Genomic DNA, 19,230 nt, shown 5'->3' with positions numbered 1-19,230 from the left:
TTGAGAATTGCTCTATCCCAACGTAGATTTAATCATCTTCGCACATGATCACTCAGGAGTCAAGATGACAAGACAAAAACATATTGCTCCAGGATGGGCTCCAAAAAATTGGCCATGAATTGAAGCACGAAGGTTTCTTATTCCTAAACGATGAAAGCGCTTCTTACCCTTTTATACACTGGGGGATTTCATCTGGAAAAGAAAATCTTCTATTCTAATGGATCTGGATCCATAACCGTGGAAAAATAAAAGAGGGACATTTCTAAGGTACAACAATGATACAGAACAGCCTTCTTAATTCTTACAGCACTCGAGCACTTAACACGACAATACCTCATAATGTCTTAAAATGATTCTAAGACTATTTACAAAGTTGTTATACTTAATTACGATGTCCCGTTGCAATGTTGTACGGCAGAAGAGTAGTGCTAAAAGAGGGTCAATCAGGGCAAGAGAAGAAACTAATCCACAATCCGCATTGCCAAAGCCCCAAGCTAAATACAATAGTAGTGCCCCGTATTCAAAGTCATCCCAGAGATTATATTTAAACGTTGGGCCAAGAGAATCACCTTGTCATGAGTCAGTCATTAGCCCAGGTTAGTCTGAAAACCAACCTTACCATTGCCTCTGCAAATACAAATGTAATTCATCTTCCACGACTAGGGGTGTGCTTGGTCCGGGCGAACCGGGAACCGCCCGCTAAGGACCGGTTCCGAAAAATTGAAACCGGGATCCACCCGTTTGTTGCATGGATCCACCCGGGAATCAGACCGTCGGTCCGGTCCAGTTCTCGGGTGGATCCATGGAACCGATCTTAACGCGAAATAATTTTGGTTTTCAACATAGTTAGATCGGGTCTATGAGTTGGGAAGGAAGGAAAGAGGTCTATGGTCGGGTTTTCAATATAGAATGGTCGCGAAATAATTTTCCGCGGTTGTGGCGGGTGGCGGCCGACGTGAGGGGGCGAATAACAGCGGCGGTGGTGTTGACGCTTGGGGAGGAATCGTAATGGCAATGGGATTAAGAGGAATTGAGGAAGAAACAAAGAGAGAGAAGCGAAGACGAAGGGAGTGAGAAGATGAGATCTAACCTAGTTTCTTTTAGTAATTTTTTTTTTTTTTTTTTTTTTTATATTAAAACGTTTCTGATCCGGTCCAGGGGCGGATCCGCCCATGGAACCAGAACCGGACCGGTACCCACCGGTTCCGAAAAATTGGAACCGGGAACCGGACCGGTTCCCTCAAGAACCGCTGGTTCCGGGCGGTTTCGGTCCGGTTTCGGGCGGTCCGGGCGGTTCCCGGGTATTTTGCACACCCCTATCCAGGACCTCTTCAGTCCAGAAGACAGAAGGTTATCGGCCAAAAATGATGACAGAGATGTCTCTGCCGGCTCTCATATTTGATTCGGCAAAACATACAAATTGTAACATTCACTTTTTTAATGGAAAGAAAGAAACACATCAAGACAATTAAGGACTATAATTTCTTAATACAGAATTTAGGCTCTCTCGGTGTCCACCATTTCTTCGTCGCTCAAATCAAGGTCCGCCAACAACTCTTCTAGGGGAATAGAGGGAACATCTCCATCCGTCACAGATGCCACCTCGGATGGCTGGTAATCTCTGTTTCGGTATAATGATATGTTGAACCTGATATCAGGATTTTCCTCGAGATCTCTCAAGAATTCTTCATACTCATTGTTCACCTTCTCCTCATCATCAGCCCTGTTTCTAGTCTCATCAACCTCCATATTGAGAGATTTAAGCTTCCACGAACGAGGCTTATTGCGTTTCCTCTGGCGCTTCTCTTCATAGCTCTTCTTTATCAGAATTACCTCAGGAAGAACGAGGCCTTTGTGTTTGTCCAGCTCCATGTCATTTGTATTTGCACTATAAAGGTGATAACCGAGGGCATAGTCACCAGGGCTCAAAAGATGACCCAGATGTGTCCTAATAGAGAAAATCAGGTCATTCTTCCCAAAATCTGATACACGAGCCACCTGCGCATCAGCTAAGCCGTACCTTGAGCCACCGATATTAACCTCAGACGAAACCAACTCCACATCTAACACAATATACTCGACAAGCTGTCGACTACTAAGCAGGGACTTAAATGATGTCCTCCAATATTGGTCAGCATCTAAGAAACACTGCCTCAGAGTAAATGGATCAAGTAAAGCAATGCTGTTGGTAACTTTTGAGCATATAACAAGAGGACCAAAATTTCCCAAACTAACTGCAACTTTAGGAGGCAGACAGATAAGGTCCTCACGACAGATCGGACTTATCTCAACAGAGAAAGTGTACTTGTAGTTGTAGTTATTGCTCTTCGTATCCTGAGACACAAGTTGCTTGTCGCTGCGACTCTTCACCGGAGCAACTTTACCAATAAATTCAACAAACTTCACACCATGGCTGCGATTGGCAAAGAAAAAGTCAATTCCTTGATCCATCTGCTTGATTTTTATGGCATGAGCCGCAGCATCGTGCTTCAGTATAAGTTGCTCGAGGTAAAAGAATGTCCTTCTGTGAGGAACATGCTGCCTTAGTTGAACAGCAGCAACCCACTGATCAGGGTTGGCCTGAACCCTGGAACAGGGCTCGCACATCTGCTCTTGCTGAACATACTCAACGACATAGGCTTGCTCAAGTATCGCACCATTTAGAACCTCCTTCTGAACTCTTAGCCTCACCTTAATCCTCTTAGAGTGAGGTTCAGTCCAGACAAATTCAGCATGCACTAACCTGACTCTATTCATATTCTTCAGCCTCTTGACACAAAAGGTCAAAAGCTCCTTCGACTCTAACTGCGCTTTAATCCATGTTCTTGGAGGCTGCAAGTAGGTATCACATTCAGGACAATGAATGATTATAACATGCTTCTGTAGACCTTCTGTGATGTCAACCTCAGACCGCAAACATTTGACGCACATATTGGCAGCATTAGGTGCCATTGGAATCCCACATTTGCAGCACAAAACGCTGCCCACAGTCTGCTGAACCGTAAACATGCCTGCTTCTTCAGCCATGCTGAAATCTGCAATACGCCGAAAGTTCACAGATAAAGACATTAGAACGCCAGAAAATCCGGAGAAGAAATCAAAGGAAGACAATACATAGGCATACCAGCTGGCCGGAAGAAAAGTAAACAAAACCATACGATGTACTCATCAAAACTTTCAGCTCCATACAACTAACAAAAGCCGTGCTTTTGCTTGTTCCCATGAGAACAAGACCGTCGAGCTCGGATTTCCGAAACCGAATCAAGTTTTCACTTCTGGGTCTAATTATCGCCAATAACTTGGTGAAAATTCAATCAGGATTGATCGAAAACCGTTCTCCGCAGTCCAAAATTCATAAATTTTTTCATTCAATTGATCATTAGATTCCCAATCACAACAAATAAACAAGATTCATTCTCCCACAATCCTCAACTATTCAGGGGACATGGGAAACAATCTCTTCGATGCTCCTAAACGCAACGGAAGACAACGACGCATGAAGTTGCTGAATTCGACAGCGACCGACCCAACAAGAGCAAAAGCATTGAACGCGGATTCCGTTCGGGAAGAGATCAAAGAATGAAGAAACGAGGAACGGAGACATGTAAGGAGACGTCCCAAGAAGATGGAGGAAGAAAAGGACGGACCTTTCTGGAGCTTGGCGGCGCGATGCAGCAAGAGGGAGGTGGGGCTTGGATTGAGGATTGTTGCAGAAGAAGAAGGAAGGAGAAGGAGGAAGAAGAGGAAGTTGATTTGATCTCCCTCTAGGGTTTTAAGTCGGTCTTTACATCTTGGGAGGGGGACCCGCCACCGGCTAAAAAAGTAAAAGCACACCCGACAAAATATAGAGGGAAAAAAAGAAAATTATATATAAAAAAAAGAACGGGAAATTAAGCTAATTTTTACATTATGATCAATATCATAATCTAGTTGTATTATCTATAATTAATAGGAGACCATCGATTCCCTTTATTTTCCCATGAAAAAAAATATATATATATATTTTTGATATCTTAACTTAGATGTGTATTATTTGTAGACCAAAATGTGAATTTCAAAATTGTTGACTATCATTGGGTTTTTGTTGCTTCAATCTCTTTTTTCCACTTTCTCATTCTCATTCTCATTTAATGGATCTGCACATCTACCATTGAATTATATTATTTCCTTCCCTCACTCAATTTCTCATTCTTGTTTCTTCTTGATATTTTTCATTTTCATTTTACATGGTTTAAGCATATTCAAATTTAGGAATCTAATAGAACCTTCAAAGGTTCAATAATTTAAGTTATGGATGTGCACGGTCTTGCATGTGCAGGAATTCTAGTTATTATTGTATATCTAATCGTTGCAGCATATCTTAAAGTATCATAAATACAAAATGATACATAATTTGTATTTTGTGTTTGTAAAAAAACTTCTAGAGTAGTAATTGAGTCCAAAATATTTGTGAATGCAAAAATTACCTTGCGACTCATGCATTCCTTTTTATATTGATATATTGCCTACAAACAACATAAACTATAAATGGCTGGTTTATAAATGGCTAGCTATAGCCAGTTACTGCTGAATACAAGATGGGGGTGCCATAATTTCCATACGGGAGCCAAAAGCGCTTAGATAAGAACTAAGTATGGCATGTTATCAAGACTAAAAACATAAGCACGACATGTTCTTCCATCATGTTTTACTGAGGTGTCCACTTATTCCTCCATTCTTCTATCGGACATGAAATGTGTGGAGTTTGTACTAAATTACTCCGCCATTCCTATTTTATTGGATGTCTCTGAGAAACTCGATCGGACATGGGATTAATATGTTCTTATTTCTTCAAAGCTGTGATAGGCTTATAGCTCCTCCTTTCCACCCAGCGACACTTGATCAACTATCTTGGCTCCCCTTTCCTTAGCCATGTACAGGCCAACATGATGCATAAATTCCTGCCAAAGACAGATTCAATCAAGCATAAGACGCGTCTTGTAGCGGATGCTGTGTTTCGAAAGTATGTCGAAAGTACGCATGCAAGTAAAGATGATGGCATGTAGGGGCATAGTGCGAGATGGTACCTGCGGATGAGCCATGGCTCCTTTGGTGTTTCGGGCAACATGGAGAGGAACGTTGAAGGTGGCACAACCCCGCGAATACACGATTACGTCCTTCAGCGGTTTGAGGAAGCCGAGGTTTCTAGCTGATAAGGTCGAGCAAACAAAGTCCAGCACACATATGTCCGTGCATGTCCCAACCACCAGTATCTTCACACGCCAGAGAAATGGTTAATTTAGAGTTGTGGTATGGTGAACTCCTCCTTCGGTAAGGGAGGCTAGTTCAGTTGGATGCAATGGGAAGAGAAGGAAAAATAGGTCATGGAGTACTCACGGTTTTGATCTGATTCTTCTTTACCCAGTCCACAAACACGTTGGAGCCATCGCTCTCAAATGAGCCTAAGTACCCATCATAGCAATCTTTGCGCCTAATCGTCACGTTTGGTTCTTTCTCTATCCATCTCAGAGCTGCAATTTGACAAAACTGATCAACATCTGCTTGCGTGCATACGAGTGTTTAGTCATTACTACCACTACCTCATTCATTCTCAGAACAAGGATCACTGGGCTGGATGATCAGCGCACTATCAAAGTGTTCATGTCTACCAATCAAACATGCACATGGATCGAACTAGCTAACTCCAGATTATTACATAAGATGCTGGAGAGCTTACCGGGGACCAGATTCGATTCATCAGTGCCAGTGATACAGTGAGGAGGATAAGGGTCCTCAGGCTTGTCGGGTTGGTGAGAATCAAGAAACGCGAGAACAGGCCATTTCTTGTCGCAGAACGACCTGGCCAGCCTCGAAGACTCTTCTACCATGCTCGAGATCTGCTCGTCGGGCTCTCTGGGGGCCTGAATTACAAACAGCAAATACCAAACACCTAATGATCAGCTCTCAAGATCTTCAAATACCACATTGAAGACCAAAAATTTGGGCAGACTTCAACTAGTTTCTTATGGAAAACCCATACCCATAACCATAAAAACCCAGAAAAAGCATGCAATCAGCCGGTATATATAGCATAGACATCAAGACAAACACTTGCCATGCGTCGCTTCGTACATTAACTAACTAAACAAGGGCAAACCAGCTACAAATATAAGGACAAGGCTTGACGAGACTCGCTCATTGATCAACACTTGCCATACGTCCCTTGGCACATTAACCATCGATCCACCATAGATATCTATCTAGGCACAAACTTCATATGTTGCATCCAAAGCGTAGTCAAATTATAAAAACTGAATTAACAAGAGGCAGTGCTTAAGCTCCACTCACAAGACTCCCGGCGCCAACAGTGCAAAAGCCATTGATGATGTCCACAAGAACGAGCCCCGTCGCTCCATCTTCACCCAAGACCACGCTTGTTTGCTCAAGCGGGAGCTCGCTCTTGAGCAGATCAACCGTCTGAGACACCATGGTTCTCTTTTCTTGATCTTCTTTCACCCGAAAGGAATATAGGAAGAGCCACAGAGAAGGGTCATGTGAAGAACGAAAGATCTAAGCCGAGACAAGAGACAAATCTTCTTAACTTTTTGCCGCAAAGTCAAAAAGGTGGTACGTTAGGATAAGATAAACTCAGATAAAAATTAAAGCGTGAGGCCCCCGCACCTAACTTTGTCGCGTTGTCTGTGCGGTGATCTTCTTCTAACCATCAGATTAAATCAAAGCGTGAATTTTGAATGAGACCTTGAAATGAAAGAAAATCGGGGCAGGGGCTGCTTGATCAAGTTGGAACGATGCTACTATTGCTTCACCCAATTTTCAATCTTTGCTCTCACATTTGTATCACCATCTTTCTTAATGTTACCATAGAAGGATCCTCCCAGCTCTTGAATCTATCTCTCTTGAATCCATTTTCTTTCTTGAAGATGAATTATAGAGAGTACCATTTGTGCTAGAAAAAAAGAAAAACTCCCTTTTACAAGAAAATCCACATTAATATAGAGGGGTGAATTTGGACTCCATTTCTTTCGTAAAAAATAAATGATTCAGTATTTCCTAAATATTATTGTTTATATCGATTGAAATAATTGATTAATGCATAGATATTTTCATGGATAATAAGAAAAATCATTCATCCATTTTTGTTAAGCGATATAAGAGATTATTTTAGGAAAAGGTTTTCTAAATTATTCATAATCCGCGAAATAAATATACCATTGATGTTATAAAGTTTCGAAATTTTAAGAAAAGATCCAATACAAAGTTATTCGATAGAAGTCATTCCTATATAATTAGGGATAACGAATGACTGCTCTTTTTTTTATTTATTGTATTGCGGATGACTACATAATGAAGACCATTTCAAAGGAGGAAGAGGTCTGGCATAAATGGTTAAGCGCATGGCTCCCATCCATGAGGTTGTGCGTTTGATCATCCTCTGCTTCATCCCCAAGTTCTTGAATTCCTCTTAAGTAAATAAAAAAAAGCTTTTAGGTACGAATTTTTTAATAGACACCCAGTGTTAATCGAAATTTGATCATCTATATACTTTTCATCTAAAAAAATATAATGAATAATAAATTTTTTTTCTTGCCAATTTTTCGTTAATAAAATTTGAAAAAGAGAGAAGGGAAAAAATTAACCCAAAAATAAAAAGAAGAAAATTTTGGAGCCTACCTTGGTCTCCTGCTCCCAAATGCGGCCAACATAATCTCTCCACTTTCTTGCCGCCACTGACGGTCTGCTACCACTCCCAAAGAGTCTCCTTTTATCCAAAATTTGCAGATAGAATCATCTCCATCTCAAATTCTGCCAAGTAAAATCTTCACCTCATCCATCAGAACTTAGCAAAAAGGTTGTTCCTTTACTTCCCATGTAGCCTGCCACATCCTGGATTTTGAGTTGACCTTCATCTGATCCCAGTTCTCGAAACTTTTACTATGCAATTACCCACAACGCTCGAATACCCACTTCCGTCGACGTCTCCAAGGTCCCTCCTTTTCATTCCCAAGGCCCAGAATTTTCGGACACTACCGAATTTTCCTCCAAGAAACAGGTTTTGCACCTCGAAAATGGCTTCTTTTCCTGGGTTTTCGGTGAGGTGCTGCGCGACCGGCGGTGCAACAGAGGGCCAGAGTGAGTACCGCACGTTGGTAGAGTTCTTGGGTAAGGAGGGGATTGGCGTGGGAGATGATCTGGTGCTGCTGTTTGATCACATTGCAGTATGCTTGCAAGAGGATTGCTTCTCTTGTGGCTTCTCCGTTCAATTCCAGCTTAGGAAAGCAAGCAAGTCTTGTTGGTGGGGTGGGTGGTGAATCAGGCAGAGATGCCCCGAAGCCTCTGGACATTGTCTCTGTGAGTGAAGTTGTTCAGTCCAATCTGGGATTTTTTTTTCCGTTGGGTACAGCTTGTGTGTGCTATCATGATATATGTCAGTGTCACTTTTTGATGTCCAATGCTCAGTTGGCAGATTTCAGGAGGTTTCTATGTGATGGTACTTCTGAATAGGACTTGATCACATTGCTTAAGCATGTCGCTCTCTCACAAGCTTGAAGATTTATGTGGAGGAAGTTAGGTTATTATAAAAATTTTGCGAAGCATGTTTTCATGACTTCTGTGTTAGATGAAGGGCAATAATTTTCTTTGTCAAAGTTTGAAGTCACATCAACTTTCGGTGAGGCCAAGTTGAACTCAAGCCACAGAATTTGGATTGTAACTGAACTGATTATATTGTAGCAGGGGCAAATTCCACCATTGGTTTTTGGTTGCATTGGCAAATGGGCACTCTGCAAATAAATGTTCGCTGCATGCGTGGCACAATCTAATTTCATTGTGATTGACATCTAGAAAATAAGTTCTGAACTGATTGCCAATGTTTTAGGGGACAATAAAGTTGCCATAATTTAGAAGTTGAGGGCTGGTTGGCTTGGTAACTTCCCCATATTGACATGTGGTTAAGAGGTAGCCCTCAAATATTCCTAAAAGTTTGCTAAACTTGGGATAGAACAGATGTTTGATTCCACTGGTTGAAAGGCGATCTGACTTAAGCCTTTTAGCTCCTACTGCTTGCATCTGTAAGAAGCTGGTCTAGAGTGCTGATCTTCATGGTGATGATGATGATGATGTTTGAGTATAGTTGTATTGTTAACTGTAACATCAGTTATTTCAAGTTTATATAGTTGCTAAGAAGAGAAACAGAACATGTCTGATGATGGCTGTGTCTTCATTGCACAGAATGAAATTATCTTGTCGTCTCTAAGGAATTCTGGAAAAGTTGCTGTCATGGCTTCAGAAGAAGATGATGCTCCAGTTTGGATAGTTGATGGTGGCCCATTTGTTGTGGTAACAGATCCCTTAGATGGTTCTAGGAACATCGATGCATCCATTCCCACAGGAACAATTTTCGGCATATATAATCGGCTTGTGGAACTTGATCATTTACCTAAAGATGAGAAGGCTCAGCTGAACTCACTGCAGAGTGGAACCAGGCTTGTAGCTTCTGCTTATGTTCTCTATTCTTCAGCCACAATTCTTTGTGCTACCTTTGGTTCCGGAACACATGCTTTTACTCTGGATCAATCTACAGGAGACTTCATTCTAACTCATCCAAACATCAAAATTCCTCCTAGAGGTAATTTTATCTTATGATCAATCTACTAGAGCTGAAGTTAATAATGTTGAGTAATTCATATTAGCAGCAGTCCAAATGTATGTTTCCTAGGAAATTTCTACACGATTTTGCATTTTTCAGGTGAGGGTGAAATATGCTGACTGAACTTGATCCTCTTTCCAACCATAGCCTTTTCCAATAACATGCTGCATTGATGGTTGAGACATTCTTAAAACAGGAAATTTTATGGAGCCAGAATGAAAGCTTTTCTAATTTTTTTTTTCCTTCTGGGCTCAGGGCAAATTTATTCTGTAAATGATGCAAGATATTTTGATTGGCCGGATGGTTTAAGACGGTATATTGACACTGTTCGGCAAGGGAAAGGAAGATACCCCAAGAAATATTCAGCACGTTATATATGCTCTCTGGTGGCCGATTTTCATCGCACTCTGCTGTATGGTGGCGTGGCAATGAATCCTAGAGATCATCTCCGTCTAGTTTATGAGGCAAATCCTTTAAGCTTTCTTGTGGAGCAGGCGGGTGGCAAGGGCTCTGATGGCAAAAGTAGGATTCTTTCTATTCAACCTGTGAAGCTGCATCAAAGGTTGCCACTGTTTTTGGGCAGTCCAGAGGACATTGAAGAATTGGAGAGCTATGAAAATGTTCAGCAAAAAGTAAATCCTGGATATGAAGTTTAGGTCCCCAGTCGCAATGAAATCTGTATTGGTCTGATGAGTTTTGTTGCTGGGTCCTCTCCCTTTTACAGTTTTGGTAAATGTCAAGTCATTCAAAATGTACTTTACTAATTTGGGATCATATGTAAAATCAGCAATTAGATGAGATGTGATCAAGGATTGGCATTTTGCTTTGTCTAATAAGTCACTGAAGTGTGATAACAAACTGTCATTGCTGCATATTCCTTAAATAGGTACCCTCTCTTGGGTAACTAGAACAAGAATACAACATACACCAAAAAAATTATATTGCCATGCTACTAAGACTAGAACTCATCTTTATTCGACGACAATGCAGATATTAATGCGTCTCTCTCAAGATACGACAACTTCTTAGCTATCGTGGGTATCTGATGATCCTTTTCTGCGGCTATACAGGAACTCTACAAAGTCGTTGATGTAACTGTCGTGAAGATCCTGATCGGCGAAAATCTTCTGTATATGGGCTGCCTTCACTCTCAATCCTTCTCCCTGATCTTCCAGCATCACAAGTCTGATGGACTTGGCAACTGCGTCTCTGTGAAATGATCCATCTTCATTTCTGGGCACCTCGAACCCGACACCTTTTTCCACTAACAGCTTTGCGTTAAGGCCCTGGTCATCTACCATGGGCATCGTAATCTGTGGATGGCCAAATCCAAGCGACTCAATGATAGAACTCCACCCAGAATGGTACAGACACCCTCCGATAGCAGGATGACCAAGTATTGCCAATTGCGGAGCCCACCCTATTGAAACCATACTCCGTTCTGAGGTTCTCTCCAGAAACCCATCAGGAAGCAGTTCAGAGCTATCAAATTCTAGTCCTCCGGGCTTCCTGAGGATCCAGAAGAAAGGCATCTCAGAGAGCTCGAGCCCATATGCCAACTCGTGGATTTCCTCCAGAGGCATTTTGTATTCTGTTCCGAATCCGACGAACAGTACAGACTTTCTAGCTTGTTTGTCCAACCATTTGGAGATATGTGACCAATTTGAGCCGGTAGCCTGATCACATGCTTTGTTCTTGGACAATGGAGGCAATAAACCTACTGGCAGTACAGGTTTCCGGTAGAGTCCTCTAAGAAGGTTTAGATATTCACCTTCAAATTCTGAGCAGCTTCTCACAGCAACAAATTCGCAACCATGTAGAGTTGCTGCCCACCTTTGGCTGCATGATAAGCTGGATTTATCAGGGAAGTATAAATTCTTGAACATCTTTTGTGCCAGGTGAGGACCTTGAGACACTAGTGAAGTTAGAGGAAACCAGTCTGGAGTTACTGCAAAATCTTCTGGCTTCTTTCCCCGGCCAAATGACTCGAGCTCTGCTGGTGGCCCTAAAAATGCAAGTGTACAAGCAGCATACGCACTAAAATATCCAGAAGGCACGCTGAATTTGGCGGCTATTTGTGGGATCCAGCACTGAACAAAATCAAATAGGATTAAGTCGGGTGAAATCTTGCACAAGAGCTGCTCTAGTGCCTCGCGTAACCCGTCGCAGGCCTTCCTAAGATACTCAGTGCACTCTAATGGCAAGTCTATAGTAGCCTCAGAATTCTCGGGCAGGCCATCGACTGACGTCAGTGGGATCTGGACAAGCTTTATGTTTTCAATTAAGTTATCGGGAACTGGAGGCAATCTCTGTATATTTCTGGGAGTAGAGATGAAGGAAATATGGATCCCCTTTGAAGCCAATCTTTTGGCCAATTCGAAATATGGAAGGATGTGGCCAAATGCCAACCATGGGAACATCATTATTTCATATTGTTTGGAAGCCTTTTGGATCTTCTCTGCTAATGCAAAGACGTTGTTAATCATCTTTTTCATGAAAACTGGTTTCGTGTGGATCGTTTAAATATTACTGTTCTTGGCATATTCTTGGGACGAGATTCGTGCTTCCACAAAATCATCTGAAGGAGAGCATCTCACCCCGTCACATTGTCCTCTTTTGCATATATGCTTTGTTCTTCCTAGTTGAAGATTATGCTCGGTTCAACTCCTTTATGCTACTGACAGGAAAAATGTTGGGCATCAACAGTCCTCGCCCTATATTCATCCCATCAGTATCTTGCAACTATTTCAGATATCAAAGTGAATTGTTGAAACTGCAAATTGGCTCGATGGTCATAACCTGTACCACAAATTATCGAATATTTCATGAAAGCTGTAATCCTGTTCCTAGCCAAGTAGTTGGAATAAATCACCTACCGTTTTCTTCATGGACGTTTTTATAATCACTGAAGAGTGTCTAACATGGTGTTTGATGTACTAATATCCTGACATGAAACAATAATTTTATTCCACTAAAATACGTGGTTAAATTCATTTTTTCAGTTGGAACTACTCAACTGCCGCCCGGTGGCTAAAGCCATTCCATACTTCTCAGTGTAGAGGAAACAAATTTGGAATCACCCAAAAAAAAAAAAAAAAACAACTGCTACTTCACTGACAAATAATAATACTCAACATAGGTCCCTTATATATTAGGACAAAATGCCCTTCAGATAGCACTTGCTTTCACTGAGCTCGAATTCATGGAGCAACGACCACAGATGAAATTGTCTGACACGATGTTGACATTTTCAAACATGTTAACTATCCGAGATAAGATACAAGACATTACATAACAGGAATACAGTAGTCATTATTTCCGTGACTGAGCCAGGTGGACCAATTAGCATCAGCTTGTTGCCACTGCCACAGCTGCTGGCGGGGGTTTAAGAGTGATTTCAACATTGTCATGGACCCCCTGTAGCAGGAGCTCTCCATCATAAGTAAGAAACTTACGCTTCTTTGCTGCTCTTAGCGTCCCAACGAGTGCTTCAAATATGTTTGCACACTTATCATCATGGAATAGCACGCCGAATGTTACCTTGAGACAGGCAAACAATGTCAATTTCGAGACTACATTCTTTTTTATTAGAATCTCATATGAGGTTGGCGGTGTGCGGAAGAGTTGCATAAGTAAAAGCAGTCTTGATATGGCAAAGTAGCAGGACAAAAGTCGGCAATTCTTAGCTTAACATATCAACTGAGATCTCAATAGGCCCAACTTTCGCACATCTTTACTAGCATAAAGTGGTCGAAGACACGCCTCAAGTCTCTTACCAACCTTCATATGCATATTTGAGTACATGTGCAAGCTGTAGCTCATTCCAACAGGACTACAGAAACTCATTAAGAACATTTTTATCTCTTACGACTGCTCGGTTTCCATTTCCATGTCATTGACAAAATGCTGAAAGGAAAAGGTCTGGGACTTTGCTGCTAAAGTTGGGTAAACAAGGTATAAACTGCTTAATTAAAAAGAATAAAAAGATCAATCAAGGGCTTTTCAGTTTCTGCATGACATTGGTACGCCCTTGAGTGGAGGACATACTGCATCTTGTTATGAGCTTGAGCTCTCTTCTCAGTTAGACCTATTTCCATTTCTCCGCTTATTTCCAAGTTTCCTTAGTTAAAGATTCTCCATAGAAAGTATATTCAGAGAAAAAAAATGAAGTTACAGCTTTTGGATTTGGTTGGATATGATAGGAGTAAAGAAACTAACACAAGGTGGGCAAATTTAGCTTGTTTCAATTACTAACTAAAGGATACAAGATGGACCTGATATTCTTATTAAGGACACAGAGTGTTGTTTGAACTTCCTGTGCCTCTTCAGGAGGGAATATTAATGAATGGATGCCAAAAGGGTAAATACCAGATTTTCTGGGTATTGGCAGTGAATCAGATAGGATAGGTAATTGTTCCATAAGGAGCTCTTGTCTTATAGAAGTAACCGGTGTTGGATAGAAACTGTTTTAGTTGTCCGTGCTACTGCTTGAGAATATCAACCTGGAACTAAGTTCAAACAACGTGCTGAAACATTCAACATCATCCAACGGCCCATCATAGATCTAAGTTAATTGGAAGGAGTCGCTGGAATCCTTACTGAGTACAAGTCAATTGGAAAAAGATACAGCAGATCAAGTTTTTTTTCGGTTAGGAAACAGCAGATCCAGGTTGAAAACCCAAACTTTTACAATGGTAAACGCATAAAAAGCCATTATGTTGATGTAGGAAGAACGGCAAGCCGAGCAATACTAGGCAATATATGTAATGTGGCTTAAGTCCATATTTACACAAGCTTCAACATGCCATCAATTCAATCAAACAGAACAAAAGGGCATGTTTCTATATGGTTTTGGCACCTGAGAGTTTCCACAACTACATCAAAACGAATCTTCAAGATCTCTATCTGTACATGATGAATCTTGGCACACCCTAAAAATAATATGCTTGAATTCTCAAAGAATCGAAGATCTATCTTGATTCCTCTTTCCAGATCATATGTCCAGCCACGCACATAATTCGTATAATTGGAAAACTGAATTTGATCACATATCAAATGATTTCAGCAGATCTAAATTCTTGAAATGGAAAAGAAAACAGGAGGTGGGTCGGCAGCTCCAGTGGCAAAGAATGAGAATTTGACGTTGGTGAGCAATGAGATCAAGTTATATAAAAGGTCAAAGGAAAGAATGTACCTTGTAAGATCCATCAGCTTGGATCTTGCCCAGTCTTTTGATTTCTTCTTTGAGTCGCTCGACCTCTTCTTCTACGTTCATGGTTTCTGTATCTTGTTTTTAACCTTCCGATGTTGTCTTTCGCTGTTCGAAAACTATATATAGATAGTACTTTGTGACTGCACTTTATGCAGATATTTTCCGAGTTACCTTTTTCATCACCGCAGATATATGAAAGGCAGAGAAAATCTCCAGTGGGATATATCAAAAGGCAGGCACGTGAACGAAAATGGGAGACGCCAAGACTTTCTATTTTATTTGCCTGAAACAATTATTTTGGTTATCAAGTTTTCGTTAATTTTCTCTCTATTCTGATCTACTTTAAGACTTGAACGATATAAAACGAAACGAATAATTCCTTAAGGAATATATATATAAGCATACATAGAGTATTATTCAGATTTGCTCGAGTTATTTAATTCTTTTTATGGGCAACTTGAGCATAATCTGAATCAAAAAAATCCAAATAACCCACTGACTTGAATCACTTTCACTTTTAATCTTGAATGACGTTTTTTTTATTGTTTCTTCACACTACTCTGACGCCATAGATTATGCAGATGCTTTCATTGATCTGTCTATATAATTGAGTTAATCTGTAAAAAGGAACATCAGTATCACTCGAATCATCTAGTGGATTTGGTTGAAGCATGGAAGAAGAAGCATTCATGGCTGAACATCAGGAGGACGCAGATCACCTATAGCTCAACGCATGTGATGACAAAATGTTCATTAATCATCGTTCAACTAATTCAGAGAGTAACCAAACCGGGTTTATTCTCAAAAGCAACTATGTCTGTCAAGTACGGAAATGATTATGTAGCTAGAGTGATGGAGTAGGCGGTGACGCAGTTGGTCCTGGTGCTGGCGCATTGCCCTTGTAGGCAGACCTGTACTCAGACCACAGTTCATAGACATTTTCCAGAGCAATTGCACAAAGAAATCGTTACTGTAGTAATCCTTCATCATCGCAATGAGATCACTGACAAATCCTTCTCTGAGGTTGTCACAATACTTTATGAAGTAGGCCGTGATCACATAACCTTCATCCCATCTCGAACCTGAACCGGAACCTCTTTCAGGCCAGCTTGGGGATGGCCACCCTGCCTTCAACCTCACGTAATCTGCAATGCCAGTGATGAGTCCAATTAGGGCCATGCCATTGCCATTCCATTGCCAAACCCGCATGCTTTCATGGTACAAGATCTCGTTGAATTCAGCACGCACGTCACCAATGTGGTATTCAATGTGGTTGGAGCTCAAGCGAATGTTGTTGTTCGTAGTGCTGGCCACAGCAAAAGGATAACTTCCAATGCCAGTATTGACAAAGTTTTGGACAATTATTACTTTCTCATATGGTTTCGCTTCACCTAGGATTTTCATGACGTATTCAGAGGCAAGCTGCAGGATCATGATGGCATAACCTACGCTGATGTTGGTCTCAAGCTTAGTGTTACCAGGACTAGTTGAATTGTCAATGAGCTCGTACTGAACTGTCTTGGCAAGGGTCAGGTATGATGACTTGTAATCATCCCACAGTTCATCAACAGTCTTGCCTAGCAACTGCACAAAGAAGGCATCAGTATAGTGATCTTTCATCAGGGAATTAAGATCAGCAACAAACCCTGCTCTGATGCTATCGCAATACTTGAGAAAATATGCAGTGACGGCAAATCCCTCATCCCATCTTGTACCAGACCCTCTTCGGCCAGTACTTAGATGGCCACCTGGCCTTCAGCCTCACATAATCAGCGATACCATTAATTAGGCTACTTAAAGCCATGCCATTTACATTCCATTGCCAAACATGCGTGCTATCGTGGTAGAGGACCCCAGTAAATTCAGGGCGTAATGCACCGTCGTAATTCTGAATGTAGTCTGAGTTTATGTAAATGTTGTCCCCGGTGGTGCTGGCTACTGCATCAGGATAGCTCCGAATGCCATATGTTGCAAAGCTCTCAATAACTAAGCTTACTCCCATGTAGCCCCTTCCCTTGGCTGGTTTTCAGTTGAAAAATTTCAATACGAAGTCAGAGGCAAGCTCGAGCTCCTGGAGAGCATAAGTCCAACCGATTTCGATCTTGAACCTGCTGTTCCCAGTGCTTTTGTCAGTGACTTCAAACCCCAATGCCGGAATCAGTGCTCCAGGACTTATAGAGTCCTCAACTCCAGTCTCACTGGTGCGAGAAGTGTCTCTATTTTTGGAGGAATCATATCGGGTCAACTATATTGGTTCAAGAGAAACCACCAAGAGGAGGACAAGGAAGAGTTGTATCGAAAACATTTTGGCCTAGAAAGTTGAAATTCTGGCTTTGTATGGCTTGATCTCACACATCTTTCTGCATGGTTGCTTATATAGATGACCCTGCACAAAAATTTGGTTGTAGAATTCACAAATGCAGATCATTGGGTTCACAGAAAAACTCAACGATGCCTGCAAAGTTTGCTAAACCGAATGGTCTTACAAATTGTCATCTTCCTTTTCATGTTTGGTTGATAGAGGCCGCAACCTTAGTAACAAAGAGAAACCAGTCAATTATTAGATGTCTATTTTGAGATCAATTCCATCAGTAACTTTCAGGGGCATATAATTATTCTTGCCTTATTATGGCATTCGATATAAACATATAAATGCAGCAAAAAAAAAAAAAAAAAAAACACTATTTGATGTTGTATTGGCAACAATTTCTTGAAAAGAAACAAGGCACTGAGAAATCACCATGTGGATTGCAGCAGCAGAAAACTACCTACGTCAATACCCGGGTAGACTGAAGAAAATTCAAAGGGATCCTCCAAAACTGAAGAGAAATTTTTTAAAGAAAAAATTGGAAAGTGATGAACCTCCTTTTAGTTTCAGATGATACAACCAATATAATAATTCAGGCTCTGATGTCAGAACGAAGGGACCGGATATAAATTGCAGGCCATGAAACAGACGAACTTTCCAAAATTAATTTTGTCAGATCCAATCCACCCTTCACACTTGCTCCGAGTTTGTCCTCTCGTGATTGTTTGCAACCTATGGAAATCATATCCAAGCGAAGATTTATATCGAATCTGTGGATTAACTCAGACATCTGTCCAGCTGTAAAAGACGGAGCTTCTTTTATAAAAAATTTTGTGAAGGTTGCACGTGCTCTAGAAAAATTTACTTCAAGCAGTTTCAATGGAGACTGTAACATGATCAGCGAGGGTGACTTATCCCCTCACGAATCAATGAGAAATCTTTTTTGATAGATTCCAAGTTTTTGGGAATTCCATTTGGAATTTAAATCAGTGTCACATTTTGGACTGTTTTCTTTTTATTGTGATGGCATTAGATTTCATCGTTATAAAATAACCAAGTGACCTTATATTCTGTAGCTTTTCACATATTGATTGACCCGTCTAGTTTCTGAAGCTAAAGAGAACAGGATAGTTCTTGTTTTGTGTGGTTAAGGTGCTCTGAGAAGTTGTCTTGCGAATTATTTTTAAGTCCAAGGAATGAGGAAAGCAGAAGGCAAGATTGGATGCTGTAGAAGTGGCCACGCACCTCATTTAAGTTTGAAGATTTACATATGTAAACTTTTGAAATGGATTTTTTTGTTGATGAATGTCATTATTTACTTTAAGAGAGACCTTTTTGTGGCATTGCCAAATTAGAAGGGAGAAAAAAGAGAAGCACAACTTCAGCTTGTGAAGGTACATGACTCTTCATTGAATATGAAAGTTCATTCTGGATCTGGAAGTGGAAATCTCTCTCTCACAATTGCAACACAGTACATAACCAAGTACTCTGACATGACAGAACCTGTAATTTGTGATCACACATAAAACAAATCAGAAATGGACTTCTCAAATGCAATAGATTCTGAATCCATTAGTATGCTGGATATGGAGGCGCAGCAGCAGGTGATGATGCCTGTGCTGTGGCAGGTGCTGTTGCTGGGGCATAGCTCGCATATGCCAACTTAGAGTCATTCCACAGTTCATACACACTCTTCCCAAGCAGCGGCACAAAGAAACCATCGCTCTGTGTATTTCATCATGGCATTCAGATCAGTGACAAATCCATCTCTAACGCCATCACAATGCTTGAGAAAGTACGCGGTGATTGCATAGCCTTCATCCCATCACAGGCCTAATCCTCTCTTAGGCCAGCTTTTGGATGGCCAGCCGGCCTTCCGCCTCATGTAATCTGCAATGCCAGTAATAAGGCCGCTTGGGGCCATACCATTTCCATTCCACTGCCACACTTGCGTACTCTTGTGATAAAGAATTCCAGTGAACTCTGCTTGGATGTCATCCTTGTACCATAGTAGATAGTCAGAGTTTAAGTGATCTTGTTGCCTATCGTGCTGGCAACAGCAAG

General features: G+C 41.1%; 5 protein-coding genes across 5 annotated transcripts; 1 reads left to right on the top strand and 4 right to left on the bottom strand.

Moving 5' to 3' along the window:
* Positions 1-1,351: 1,351 nt before the first annotated feature.
* Positions 1,352-3,794, bottom strand: LOC104419881 (60S ribosomal export protein NMD3). The gene is made up of 2 exons (XM_010031702.3): positions 3,648-3,794; positions 1,352-3,035 (listed from the first exon to the last, which is right to left on the bottom strand). Exon 2 carries the CDS (start codon positions 3,025-3,027, stop codon positions 1,498-1,500), a length of 1,530 nt encoding a protein of 509 aa, XP_010030004.1. The 5' UTR covers positions 3,028-3,035; positions 3,648-3,794; the 3' UTR covers positions 1,352-1,497.
* A 668-nt stretch (positions 3,795-4,462) lies between these two features.
* LOC104419880 (nicotinamidase 1) lies at positions 4,463-6,561 on the bottom strand. The gene is made up of 5 exons (XM_010031701.3): positions 6,328-6,561; positions 5,717-5,900; positions 5,377-5,510; positions 5,067-5,252; positions 4,463-4,940 (listed from the first exon to the last, which is right to left on the bottom strand). Exons 1-5 carry the CDS (start codon positions 6,466-6,468, stop codon positions 4,848-4,850), a joined length of 738 nt encoding a protein of 245 aa, XP_010030003.2. The 5' UTR covers positions 6,469-6,561; the 3' UTR covers positions 4,463-4,847.
* Positions 6,562-7,703: 1,142 nt separating this feature from the next.
* LOC104419879 (fructose-1,6-bisphosphatase, chloroplastic) lies at positions 7,704-10,479 on the top strand. The gene is given in 4 exon segments (XM_010031699.3): positions 7,704-8,210; positions 8,212-8,349; positions 9,229-9,625; positions 9,902-10,479. Coding segments are annotated over 4 exon segments (1,212 nt in total). The 5' UTR covers positions 7,704-7,934; the 3' UTR covers positions 10,303-10,479.
* A 192-nt stretch (positions 10,480-10,671) lies between these two features.
* Positions 10,672-12,132, bottom strand: LOC104420839 (UDP-glycosyltransferase 91C1). Its single transcript, XM_010032617.3, has one exon. It carries the CDS (start codon positions 12,130-12,132, stop codon positions 10,672-10,674), a length of 1,461 nt encoding a protein of 486 aa, XP_010030919.3.
* Positions 12,133-12,740: 608 nt separating this feature from the next.
* LOC104419878 (costars family protein) lies at positions 12,741-15,086 on the bottom strand. Its single transcript, XM_010031698.3, has 2 exons — positions 14,841-15,086; positions 12,741-13,186 (listed from the first exon to the last, which is right to left on the bottom strand). The coding sequence occupies exons 1-2, from the start codon at positions 14,919-14,921 to the stop codon at positions 12,995-12,997; spliced, it is 273 nt and encodes a 90-aa protein (XP_010030000.2). The 5' UTR covers positions 14,922-15,086; the 3' UTR covers positions 12,741-12,994.
* Positions 15,087-19,230: the final 4,144 nt, after the last annotated feature.

Source organism: Eucalyptus grandis, chromosome 9 (assembly GCF_016545825.1).
Source record: "Eucalyptus grandis isolate ANBG69807.140 chromosome 9, ASM1654582v1, whole genome shotgun sequence".
Lineage (NCBI taxonomy): Eukaryota > Viridiplantae > Streptophyta > Magnoliopsida > Myrtales > Myrtaceae > Eucalyptus > Eucalyptus grandis.
The sequence above is the reverse complement of the archived record's forward strand: the minus strand, read 5'-3'. Positions and strand labels throughout refer to the sequence as shown.

Bases quoted from the DNA above. Each gene is read 5' to 3' on its own strand.
- LOC104419881 (XM_010031702.3), bottom strand. From the start codon at position 3,027: ATGGCTGAAGAAGCAGGCATGTTTACGGTTCAGCAGACTGTGGGCAGC.
- LOC104419880 (XM_010031701.3), bottom strand. From the start codon at position 6,468: ATGGTGTCTCAGACGGTTGATCTGCTCAAGAGCGAGCTCCCGCTTGAG. The intron at 5,511-5,716 runs GTAAGCTCTCCA...GTCAAATTGCAG, and splicing joins TGAATCGAATCTGGTCCCCG to CTCTGAGATGGATAGAGAAA. The intron at 5,253-5,376 runs GTGAGTACTCCA...TGGCGTGTGAAG, and splicing joins AGAAGAATCAGATCAAAACC to ATACTGGTGGTTGGGACATG.
- LOC104420839 (XM_010032617.3), bottom strand. From the start codon at position 12,132: ATGATTAACAACGTCTTTGCATTAGCAGAGAAGATCCAAAAGGCTTCC.
- LOC104419878 (XM_010031698.3), bottom strand. From the start codon at position 14,921: ATGAACGTAGAAGAAGAGGTCGAGCGACTCAAAGAAGAAATCAAAAGA. The intron at 13,187-14,840 runs GTACATTCTTTC...GCCTGTCTCAAG, and splicing joins AAGCTGATGGATCTTACAAG to GTAACATTCGGCGTGCTATT.